Source organism: Electrona antarctica (assembly GCF_951216825.1).
Source record: "Electrona antarctica genome assembly, chromosome: 2".
Classification (NCBI taxonomy): Eukaryota; Metazoa; Chordata; class Actinopteri; order Myctophiformes; family Myctophidae; genus Electrona; species Electrona antarctica.
Genome location: NC_136807.1, coordinates 60,572,845 through 60,585,035, shown reverse-complemented (window position 1 = coordinate 60,585,035; position 12,191 = coordinate 60,572,845). Strand labels below are relative to the sequence as shown.

The window sequence follows — 12,191 nt, the reverse complement described above, 5'->3', positions numbered from 1 at the left end:
GCTCTCAAAGGGCACCTACGGATGGCTGCAATTCGAAACTGGCCCCCGTAAAATCTGAATCCCCCCCCCCCCGCCCCCCCCTTTTTTCCCCTCACTGTATATATTTCTTTTCCCTTTTTACCTCCTTTTTGATGAATTTCCTGTCCTGTCTATAGAAGTGTCTATTTGTACGTCTCTAAATGTTTTGATGATTTGAACATGGTGGACCCTGTTGGAAACAAGTGTAATGCTTAATTGGGTCGTCCACTCACAGTTAACAGCCTTTGTATTGAGTTTGTGCTTGAAATGTACTGTAATTCTGCAAACTGTTAATAAATTCTTCAATCAATCAATCAATCAATCAATTCTTATGGTGCCGATGATCTAAGATGGGCAACGGAGTCTTGTGACAACAGCTAGCTACCCGATGCTAACGTAAGTAGCATTGTTGGTCGCTCGAATTAATCCACTATAAAAAAGCAATTGGCGTTAAGCGTCAGTATCAAAATTAGGCTTCATTGACAAAGACCTTCGGCAATGGCGCTGAAAGTATTAAGGTAAAACAGTATTTAAGGCAAAACAAATAGGTTAGACCAGGTCTAAATGGGTTAAGTAAAACACACTGGGTACTGATTAGTACTTTTTTCCAACACTGTTCAAAAGAAATTACACTTTTGTACTTCTGTACATTTCCAGGGGACACAAACAAATGTCCTTGAATGACCCCAGTTCAACATGAACAACACATTAACTGTCCATCCATTTGTCCTGAAACTCCAGGGGACACAAAGAAATTAGGCAGTCCTTCAGAACCAATCCCCCAGTTCAACATGAACGAAACAAACAGTCCAATGATCCAACTTCCATCAAACCCACTGGCTCTCGATTAAATTAGCGAGTGCCTCCAACTCCATACCATTAAACTCTGACTTATCTTGTCCTTGATACCCCCCGCCACTCTATTCAAATTGACGAGTAGCCGCTGAAACAAAGAAAACAGGTGTTATTAATTAAAAAAAGAAAGCTGAAGTTCCATTCCAAAGTGACATAAATGTCCCATTGTGTACTAGATTTTCAGGCGGGAACCATTTTCAATCTCATCTTCATACAATTGATCCACACTAACGCTCATTAAATAAATGTCAGTTTGTCTACTCTTGTCTCAGAGGAGGGCAGTGGACACAGACCACCTTCAACGTGGATTTAGCCATTTCAGTCTTTATGAACTGAATGTCCCGTGACATCTGCCTCACCTCCATGAGTAGCTCCGTCAGCATTTTGGTTAGCAGAAATGTCTTGGAAGAAAAACTATTTGACATGAAATGTCAAGGATAGATTGACCATTTTCAATCAAATGACACCAACTTGCTGATGTTTGCACCCCTCGCTTATAGTAACCATTACTGACGAAAACCAAAATCTTTCAGTTGTTTGACTATCTCGTTCTTTGTGTTTGCTCCTGTTTTTTGGCTGATTTGGGAACGCACACGTGGAGATCACACGGCTCTGGACTTCCCAGTTCTCATCAATGAAGTACAGCGTTATACACGTACAGCTCACTTTTCTATAGTCATCTGTCCACATATATGTGGCAGCTCCGCACGCTTGGGCTTCGGATATGGCCTTCTGTTTAATGAAACATCTGTGTCAGTCTGTTTCCAGATTATCACAAACACAGCAGCCTGGCATGATGCACACATCATGTGTAACTGACTTGTTTTTGCCCTTGACAAAAAAGATGCTCAAGCCAAGGACCCTTTTACGGAGACAGCGGCTTCTGTCTGTGCTGATCCACCAGGGACAGTATACAAGGCTATATATGTAGAACTTAATCACTGACCCTATGCAGATACATCAGTACATCTGTGCCTTTCCAGGCAAACCATCCCGTGCACACCTTCCTACCTCCTGCCAGTATGACAGGTCATTTGATGGTCCCCAATGGACAACATGCCTCACATCCCCTATATCAACCCAAATGTCAGTGGCCAGCACACATCTCAATGGGCTGTTGTGTTTGGCAAATGTGGCAAGGATTGCATCCTGTTTTATAGCGGACATTGACTGTGAAACATGTTGTTTTTTTCTTGGTCAACATGACACATGGCACTGCCAAGGCTCTCCTTGAACATGCCAAATGCTGTAGTCAATGTTGTCATGGATCTGTAAGACATAAAGACAGATACTTTGTGGTCATATAGCTTCTGCAGAACCAAGCATTTCTTTGGTGCGGTTTTACCAATCTAGACACTAAGGGCAGTATTATGCATGTCTTAAGTACCAGGTCTTATGACTTAACTTAAGACCTGGAGGCGTGGTCAATGCTGTTTGGCCAATTGATCACGCCTCAGGTCTTAAGTTAAGTAATAAGACATTTAAGTTTGGAAGCACTTTTTAGTTTGACCATATTAATTCGACTATATAAGTACTGTGGATATTTGCTGGAAATCATGCACACTTGTTTCGTACAATCAAGGCCCTCGCCATCGGGAAATCTCTACTGCTCCGGAGACCCCTCTCTCGCTTTGCAACTCACATGCGGAGGTGTGTTTATTCTGAAATAAAACAAATGCAGCTGTTCCATTTTGCCAGACTACTAAATAGCGTCTCCCCTTTGTCTTCCTGTCTGCAGTTGAACTTAAACCAGATGACCTGTTCTTTCCTTGAACACATTTGAAGTTGAGTTTCACTCGTACAGAAAACAGGTAAGCTTGATTTCAAATGTATTTATTATAAATTAAAATTAGAGCTTTGCTGTAAACTTATTAAAACAAAAAAAATCATTTAAATATAGAAAAGAAAAGGGTGCTCGTGCATGAGGTCAAAACAATATTTTTTGCTCTACCCCTCGGCAGACGCAGGCGTGGACCTCCACGGGTCAGCCGGCCACGGGAAGGACCAGGAGGAGTACTATCAGGCCGGCGACGGGCCGCTCTGGTGTTGTTGCTGGGGGAAGAGCGAGGTGCCGGTGGTGTTGCTGACGGTGGTGCTGGAGGTGCGGGAGGAGGTGGAGGGGCTTGGGCCGTCGGAGGAGCGTGCCTCAACGATCCCACATGAGCGAGCCACTCCCATGCTACAGCGCAGCGCTCTAGCGCATTAGCGCTGCGCACGAGAGCCTGAGGCCGCGACCCGTCCCAGGGTGGTCTCCAGCATTTGGAACCCCGCCTGCTGCATGTCCAAGAACGGGCGATCCCCGTCCCTGGACAGTGCTCGATGGGGTCCCCGCCTGAGACGACTCGCGGCCTCGGTCGCTGCCGTAGGCCCACTCCCCGACGGTCCTTCCCCGGGATCCACCTCCTTCTCCTCTCGCTCTCCCCCCGCTTCTGCTGGCTCCGACTCCGACTCGCCAACCTCCTCCTGGTCAGATTCAGCAGCTACGCTGGAGGCGGCCGAGGAGCCATCTGTGGAATTATCATTGAAATTAGCTGCATTGTTTGACTGCATTCGTTGCAATAAATTACAGTTTGGAGATGTGTGTGATGGTGTCTCATTCCTTTCCACTGGGTAAATGTTGTAGGCTATGCATAGGATCCACATGTGAAGTGAGATTGGCTATTATTATACTATTTATTAGCCATGCTATGTTACCGAGATGTGTATTCTCCCACATTACACCACCTAGCATGCAAATTAAAACTGAAGGCAGCAGTTATAATCCAACGAAAAACTAAGGAATTGGGATAAGATAACCACACGAAAAAAAACCTCAACACATGAATCTTCTGAAATCCAATTGTTAAAAATAAACTGATGCCTTCCACTCTTTTTGGACTTATAGCCAATAACCCGTTTGATATTATTTCATTTCAAAATATATCTAGCCATTTCCACCGTATACGTGTAGAATTTACTACACGTGAATTTAGACCGGTAGTTGGCTGCAAGCTTGTTAAAGCTGACAAACATTGCAGTCCAAAAGCGTGTGGTTATTATCTTGACCAATTATTCTTTCGTTTTGATAACGAAATAACTGCCTTCAGTAGTTTTAATTTCATGGAATTGCGTGGCATGCGCCTACACTCGGCCATCATAAACCAGGTGTTAATTTGGGAGAATGCTCTCCACGGTTCCACCCACCCATTTAATTACCAGATACCCCGCCGACCTCAACCCCACCGAAGCCCTCTATGCTTTCGGCGCAGAGGGTAGAGGCGGCGAGGTCCTCGGCTGGTGTGAGAACCTCCAGCGTAGCTGTTCCTCCTCCCGTGGCCGACTGCTGCCGTCGGTTTTGGGCGACCTTTGGATTGAATATTCTATGGTCAATTTCAATATAAGGCAATATGCCATGGAGAGCCACCTCTATTAATCCCCAAGCCATTCTGGTCAATGTCAATATTCCCCATAACACCATCTATACAGTCAACTCAACATACCTTGTGTTTGCCCGTCCTCCGGAGATCAGCATACCTCTTCTTAATTTGTGTCACCGTGCGGCTGACTCCGAACCGCAGCCCACGCCGTGGGAAGGTGTCCCATTATGGCCCGTTGACGTGCTTTGACCTCATGCACGAGCACGCGTATTTCTTCTCTAGAAAAGTGAACAGCCCGGCGGCGTTCTGGTATCTCCGCCATCATAATAGCTTTGCACAGACCGCAGGTGATCACCTGACTTTTAAAGGGAATGGCATGATTGGCTGGAAGGAGAAAACGCCCTAAACACTCCCATGACTAATTCAAGGCCGTTTTGCTCACACCACGGGGGGTGTCGAAAGCGCTTCTTACCATGCCCATAATTGTAATATGACATTGCCCACGCCTCCACCTCTTAAAAACTGTAATATGATATGTAATATGATTTGACCTGCTTAATAGGGCCCTAAATCTCAATTCACAATATAAAACCTGAGCCTAAACTAATACATTTCTGTTTATTCGTTTAGTATTGTATTAGTGTTAATACAATACTATTCGACTGCATACAGTCAAAGTATGAGCTGTCACCCGATCCACTATGAAGCTGCAGCAATACCTGTCTGGCTGTCTCAATATAAGTGGCAGCGAGGAGGGAGAGGAGAGGTAGACACTAGACGTAGCATGGATGTGGAGGCCGTTGCTAGATTAACCTCTAGTAGAACATACAAGTACACTAAACTCAGTTAAACTACAAAACTTCCTCAAATATGTAACTTCAGCTACCATTTTGATGATACGCTAATTTAAGTGTTAAGCCAACTCGTCTTAATATTAGTAATGGTGTTGTCTAACTATCTACTGATAACTGTTCTCTGATAACTTAACAATCTACTCAGCAGGTAATGGCATATTACAAACATTGGAGTCAAGAAGACAGTGTAAAAGTATAACAAGTGATTTTATTAAACAGCAACTAAAATTATAACCATATAAAAACAACATATAAGGCCTAAGAACATAAGGATCCTATGATGTGTGGAGTCAGTAATCAGTGGTGTAAATGTGGATGTGTGAGACATAGTGTGGTGTGTGAGTGGATGGAAAGCATAAAGGAATATCTTCAAGAGAATATATATTCCAAGCAGACAGAACAAAACAAATGGAGCTCCAAAAGCAGAACCTCATGGGGATGGCATGGGGCGAGCAGCTGCTTCACTTTCCTGGTGCTGATTCAATCAGAAAGAAGAGGTTTTCATGTTATAGAAGTGGTTTAATTACCCATGGTAATAAAAACGTATATGACAGTGATGACACACTAAGGTTTTAAAGATTTTTTTTAACATTACTTATTTGATATGAACTAATTTACTGCCGAAGATGTCTTTGACAACAAATCTTTGAATATATATTCTTTCAGAGCTAACCTTTTTTTTTTTATGTCGACGTCAGGCCTTTATCCCGGGATACCATAAAAGTGCACTCCTTCATGGCCGGTGTCCTCCTGAGGGCGGATCGGGGTGGGCAGGACCTCTGCGATCATGTCGCGGCGCCTCCGAGGCCTGCGCCGAGCAGGGCGGGAGGTCATGTTCTGGGCCCCCAGTGTTGGTCCCATCGTCTGCCTGTGTAGAGGCCCTTACAGCGCGTTTGCACCGTTTCGTAATCATATAAGGGTCAATCTGGCGGCAAAACCCACACTCACCAGGCGGTTTGGAGAGAACACGGTCTTCGGGAAGAGGCAGAGAGTCATCACGTAAGCGCTTGGCGCTGAGCTGGAGAGGGCCTTCTGAAGACTTGTTCCTTCCACGAGCTGTAAGAATCAAACGTGAGGATCAGAAATGTACACTTGAGTTGCAAAAGTTACAACGCACTGACAAGAGTCGCAGCCCCGTTTACTCACTTGAGGAGGGGTGTTTGTCTTGTGCTGTGGAGGTAGGATGGCTGTCAGATGCACAGTCAGAGTCTGGCAGTGGATGAGCAGCAGGCATAGCGGGGACACTAGGAGGTTTGGAGAGAACACGGTCTTCGGGAAGAGGCAGAGAGTCATCACGTAAGCGCTTGGCGCTGAGCTGGAGAGGGCCTTCTGAAGACTTGTTCCTTCCACGAGCTGTAAGAATCAAACGTGAGGATCAGAAATGTGCACTTGAGTTGCAAAAGTTACAACGCACTGACAAGAGTCGCAGCCCCGTTTACTCACTTGAGGACGGCTCTGGCTTTTCATGTGCTGTGAGAGCAGGAGGCAGAGGGGTGACCGATGGAGCTTTCACCACTTTCTTTCTGCAGAGGCAGGACACAATAGAGTCATCTCCCCATTAAAGGAGCCATATTCACTCAATCGCTTTCATAAGTATTACTTGTTATGATTCTTGAAATCCTCTACAACCAGAGAGCTGGATTTTGTCTTTGTTCAACACATGTCAGTGGTGTTTTGGCCGGAGTCTTGGTGACCTACCTTGACTTCTTGGTCTTGTTTTTTGGCAGCTTTCTTTTAATGTTCACATTCTTGACAGAACACACCATCCCATCATAGTATTTTAACGTCCATGTCCCTACTGTCAACACACAGAGAAACATGGACATTTTCATCACTAATACTATGTCTACTTTATGCCATCATGCAGTGGTGATAAGTACTAAAATGTATGAGCAGATCTGCAAGCTCAGCGTTGTGAGCTTGTAGGTCGGCTTCTTTCAAATAGCCTACGTATAAAGTAGTGGTTAATGTGTGTTTTGCAATTTACAACACTGTCTTTGTGACAGTTTCAGTGATTCAAACCTTTCTCGTTGACTTTGGTTACTTTTGCTGAATAGTAGCGAGAGTCTGTCCACCGGCCAAGAACACTTTCCCCTACACGGAAATCCTGGAAAACAAAAGAACAGGGTTATTACACCTTGAAAGGGTAAGACCACTTTTGTAGAGGTTTGGGTTGTATAGTTACCTTACCATGATGTAACTCCAAACGTGGACAAGAAATCAAAAATAATTGCTCCAGTGATTAGAAATTGATAATTCAAAATATGCTCCTCATTGACTTACATTGTATTCTGAAACAAAGTCACTTTTTTAGTAAGTAAATGAATGCAAAGAAAGTTGATTCAGGCAATATAGAGCTTCACCAAACCCAGTGCTGGTTTTTATTTTAATAAAAATGTCAACGTCCTGTTCATTTTACTATTTTAAGATCCGATCCGGGTTTTCTTCCTAATAAAAACATTGACATTTTTATTTAAAAAAATAAACCTTTTAAATAACAAACCAATAACGAACCAATTGTCAGTTAACACATAAATACAGATATATCGCAAGAACATCTTATGCTGAAATTTGCTAATGCCTCACCATCTTGCCAGGTCATCCAGCTTCCTGACCTTCCTCTTGATCCTGTTTCTGTAGACTCAAACTATAAATACAAAAAAATTAAAAGGGGGTCAAACTCCTGGGATGGGTACGGAGTGTGAGGTATGCACACAGGGCAAGTTTACTCAACACAGAAACAGGCAGGCAGATGCCAGGGCAAAAGCCCCTCTTGAGTTAGTGCATACAGATCTAGCTGGCCCAATAGAGCCTGCAGATATTGACGGATACAGATATGCTATTGGATTCACTGATGATTATAGTGGGATGATATTTCCGTATTTTCTAACATGTCTTTGAGTGGGGGTGTTGACTATATATGCAAAGCTATGTTGACGTCATCACGTGCCTGCGTGCACGTCTACCTTGTGTTCTAACATCTACCTGCGCCTTGTGTTCTAACATCTACCTGCGCCTTGTGTTCTAACATCTACCTGCGCCTTGTGTTCTAACATCTACCTGCGCCTTGTGTTCTAACATCTACCTGCGCCTTGTGTTCTAACATCTACCTGCGCCTTGTGTTCTAACATCTACCTGCGCATGTGCAAATAAACATTCATTCATTCCTGTCTGATAACTTCATTGATGAGCCACGCGTTTCATTGCTGTGACCACCAACCACTATACGCTTTATTAATATGGCTAATAATGCAACATGAGCAAAGACATGTTACGTCATGATGATGTACAATGATAAGAGTGCCCCTCACTTCACACAGGTGTGAATTATTTAATTGTAGAATAGGCTTCAAAAAATAGAGCAGTCATACTATTAATATTGTTTGTTGTGTAATGTTACACAAGGCTGTAATACACAGCATATCTCTAAATAGCAAATAATGTACAAATGCCTTACATTTAATTTCAAAGAGGGGATGTTATGGTGTTTAAAAATAAGAATAAGAAGTGTTTAACCTGTAAACCTTAAGGAAATGGCAACCTGTTAATTAATACTATGGTTTATTATTATTATTATGTGCAAAGGTATTTTTTTACTTCTAAAGTGATGCCTGCATGTAACCTGTTAATTAATACTACGGTCTATTAATAATAATAATAGTAATTATTATTATTGCAAAATGTAAAGTGGTACCTTTTACCCCTAATATGATGCCTGCAATCAGCTGCACTATCATGTGACAAAAGCCTTGAGCCTTACTGACAGGACTCGGGGAGAAAAAAAATACCTCATGGCGCTGGTGTGTTTGCTACTATTTGCAAACTGTTGGTCTCCCCTCCCCCACAGCAGCAGCTAATAATCACTTGTAAAGCATCTCTATCCGCGGACCCCACTTTGAGAACAGAATTCACCAGCAAAAAAAAAAGAAAAAACATTTTTGGAAAAAAATAAAATAAAATCTGAATTATTTTGCGGACCCCCTGGCTATGCGTCGCGGACCCCGCTTTGAGAACGGTGTCCTGTGACCAGCAAGCAGGTTGGATGATGGATCCAGGCTACTTGTCTGTGTGACTCCACACTAACTGCTAATCACACCAGGCAACAATTGGGAATAATTAGCTAATAGCTATGCTCTGCCTAGTGTCTGCAGAGTGGGGGAGGGGAGACCAACACTTTGAGACAAATTAATGAACAACATGCAGTGACTTTATATCGTCCGTCCACGCAAATAATGTCCAGAAACATGCTTGATATAAATATTGATAAATGTACTTAAAGTACCAAAAGTAAAAGTACTCATTGTGCAGAATGTGCCATTTCACAAGTTCAAAATGTGTACAAAATCTATTGAAAATAGCCGATCTACAAGCTCACAATGCGTCACAACGCGACGCATTGTGAGCTTGTTGATCGGCTATTTACAGTACTTAAGTAAAAGTACTTAATTACTTTCCACCACTGTTCAGTTACCAGTGTTGCGTTTGAGTTTGAGCAAGTCCTGAGCATTCTTGATAAAATATGTGCGGGGAATCTGTTTAAACTAAGGCTGTCAAAGTTAACGCGTTAATCGTGCGTTAACTCAAAGTCCTTTTAACGGCGTTAATTTAATTAACGCGCGATTAACGCAGTGAAGTTTTAACCTTGGTGCGCTCCGTAGTTTGGGGAAGCAAATAAGCGATGCACACCAACACTGACTAATGACAACAACGCAGCAACGCAGCAACATGGAGAAGAAGGGCTATACTCTTGTGAACGGAAAGTTCAGTTTTAAAGTACTGCCAGACGGTTCCATAGACAAAACAAAAGTAATTTGCATTTACTGTAAAGCTGAATTCAGTTACCACCGTAGCACATCTACATTGAAATACCACTTGTCGGCCAAGCACACCGCTGATGCAGAGAGCCCTACGCCCTCTTCCTCAAGCCAAACTACGTTGGTTAATTTACCGAGGAGACAGCTGGACAAGTCCACCACCCGCAAACTTTCAACAGCGGTCGCCAAATGGGTGGCTACCGCTTGCAGGCCGATTAACATTGTGGAGGACGAGGGTCTGCGTGAAATAATACGGATCGCATCCAATGACTGGACGTACGAACTGCCTTGTAGAACCACTACTGTGACGAAGATCCACAACTTGTATGAAGAAGAGAAAGCCAAAGTAGTGGTGACGTTGGGCAATTCAGAGACTATTGCGCTCACCGGAGACCACTGGACTTCACTTGCCAACCACAGTTACCTCGGTGTCACAGCACATTATTTTGATGAGAAGTGGGGACTTATGTCCCATGCGTTATGCGTGATGAAAACGGAAGAGAGGCACTTCGCCCATGCGTGCGCAGAGCACTTTATCCAAGTAGCCCAGCAGTGGGACATTTTAGATAAAGTTAGCACGCTGACTACAGACAGTGCACGTAACATGATCGCAGCGGCCAGGGAACTCCCATTTGAACATATGCCGTGTGCTGCACATCTCCTCCAACGTGCCATCACAGTGGCTCTACAGAACAGCCCATTTGACAACGCGTTGGCAAAATGCAGAAAGGTGGTCGGCCATTTCAAGCATAGTCCACCAAATTCAGCAGAGCTGGAGGAACAGCAACTGGAACTTGGACAAAAAAAAGAGGCAATGGTACAAGACGTGTCCACTAGATGGAACAGCACCCTGGATATGATCACCCGTGTGCTGAGAAATAAAGATGCACTGATAGCTACCCTGGCCCAACATGCAACCAAGGTCACTATGCCAACAGCTCCTGAGCTGGATAAACTACAGAAGTTGAAGACTGTGCTGCAGCCTTGCAGGTAAATTATTGATACTCTCATACTGAAAAAATGGTGTGTGTGTGTGTGTGTGTGTGTGTGTGTGTGTGTGTGTGTGTGTGTGTGTGTGTGTGTGTGTGTGTGTGTGTGTGTGTGTGTGTGTGTGTGGCAGATCTACAAGCTCGTAGCGCGCCACTCGGTGGCGCGCTATGAGCTTGTAGATCTGCTATTTTGGGGGGTGGGGGGGGGGAGGTGCAAGCTCTCAGCTTTGAAGTTCCTAACTTAAATGTTTTTCTTTTTCTATATTATTGCAGGTACATAACTGAACTTCTTGGAGGAGAGAAGTTTGTTTCCTGTTCAATCGTGCTGCCAGCCTTTCGGCATCTATCCAAAAGTATGGAGGTCTCTGAGGATGACCCAGCATATCTGGTTGCATTCAAGGAGAAATTCGCAGCAGACATGGAGCAACGCACGGAAAAAACAAACATCCCATGGCTGAAGGTTGCGACTGCTCTGGATCCTAGATTTAAGGACCTCAAGTGTCTGAGCAAACCTGACAGGGCTGAGGTGTGGAGTTCCATTACTGCCTTGCTCAGGCAGGAGAGACCTGTACAGCCTGAAGGAGCAGCGACGCCTGAGCCACCTAAGAAAAGATCAGCTCTCTCTTTCCTGCTTGACTCAGATGCTTCATCTGATGAAGAGGAGGACTGTGTGGTGAACTGGGTGGCCCGCTACAGGGCGGAGCCCACTGTTGCCTTGGATGACTGTCCACTGCAGTGGTGGTCCGACCATGAAGGGGCACACAGCATGATGGCCTGCCTTGCACGCAAGTACTTGGCAACACCTGCCACATCCGTGCCATGTGAAAGGTTGTTTTCTCTGTCTGGACATGTTGTTCAGAAGAAGCGTGCGTCCCTGTCATCTGAAAATGTCAACAAGCTTGTCTGTTTGAGCAACTGGCTCAAACAGTGTCAGTAACTCTTAGTTATTGTTGTTTTTGTACTGCAGGCTGAGAGAAAGATGGAGGCTGGGTTACAGTCAACCGTTGTTTACTATAGGCTAGCCTAACTGCACTACTGTAGCTGTGTCTTGTTTAGCATGTCTCATGTTCACATGTTCACTTTGTCTGAGAGAAGAGAAGAGATGGAGGCTGGGTTACAGTCAACCGTTGTTTACTATAGGCTATAGCCTAACTGCACTACTGTAGCTGTGTCTTGTTTAGCATGTCTCATGTTCACATGTTCACTTTGTCTGAGAGAAGAGATGGAGGCTGGGTTACAGTCAACCGTTGTTTACTATAGGCTATAGCCTAACTGCACTACTGTAGCTGTGTCTTGTTTAGCATG

General features: G+C 44.2%; 2 protein-coding genes across 2 annotated transcripts in view; both read left to right on the top strand.

The window, feature by feature from the left end:
• Window positions 1-3,131, top strand: part of LOC306943732 (uncharacterized protein) — a 699,978-nt gene extending 696,847 nt beyond the window's left edge. Inside the window, exon 6 of the mRNA XM_079530264.1 lies at window positions 2,835-3,131. Coding sequence (XP_079386390.1) covers window positions 2,835-3,079 — 245 coding nt within the window. The 3' untranslated portion in view covers window positions 3,080-3,131. The remainder of the gene's footprint in view (window positions 1-2,834) is intronic.
• Window positions 3,132-9,781: 6,650 nt separating this feature from the next.
• Window positions 9,782-11,823, top strand: LOC306934374 (E3 SUMO-protein ligase ZBED1-like; the record flags this gene model as incomplete). Its single annotated transcript, XM_079516943.1, has 2 exons — window positions 9,782-10,887; window positions 11,160-11,823. The coding sequence occupies 2 exons, from the start codon at window positions 9,782-9,784 to the stop codon at window positions 11,821-11,823; spliced, it is 1,770 nt and encodes a 589-aa protein (XP_079373069.1).
• Window positions 11,824-12,191: the final 368 nt, after the last annotated feature.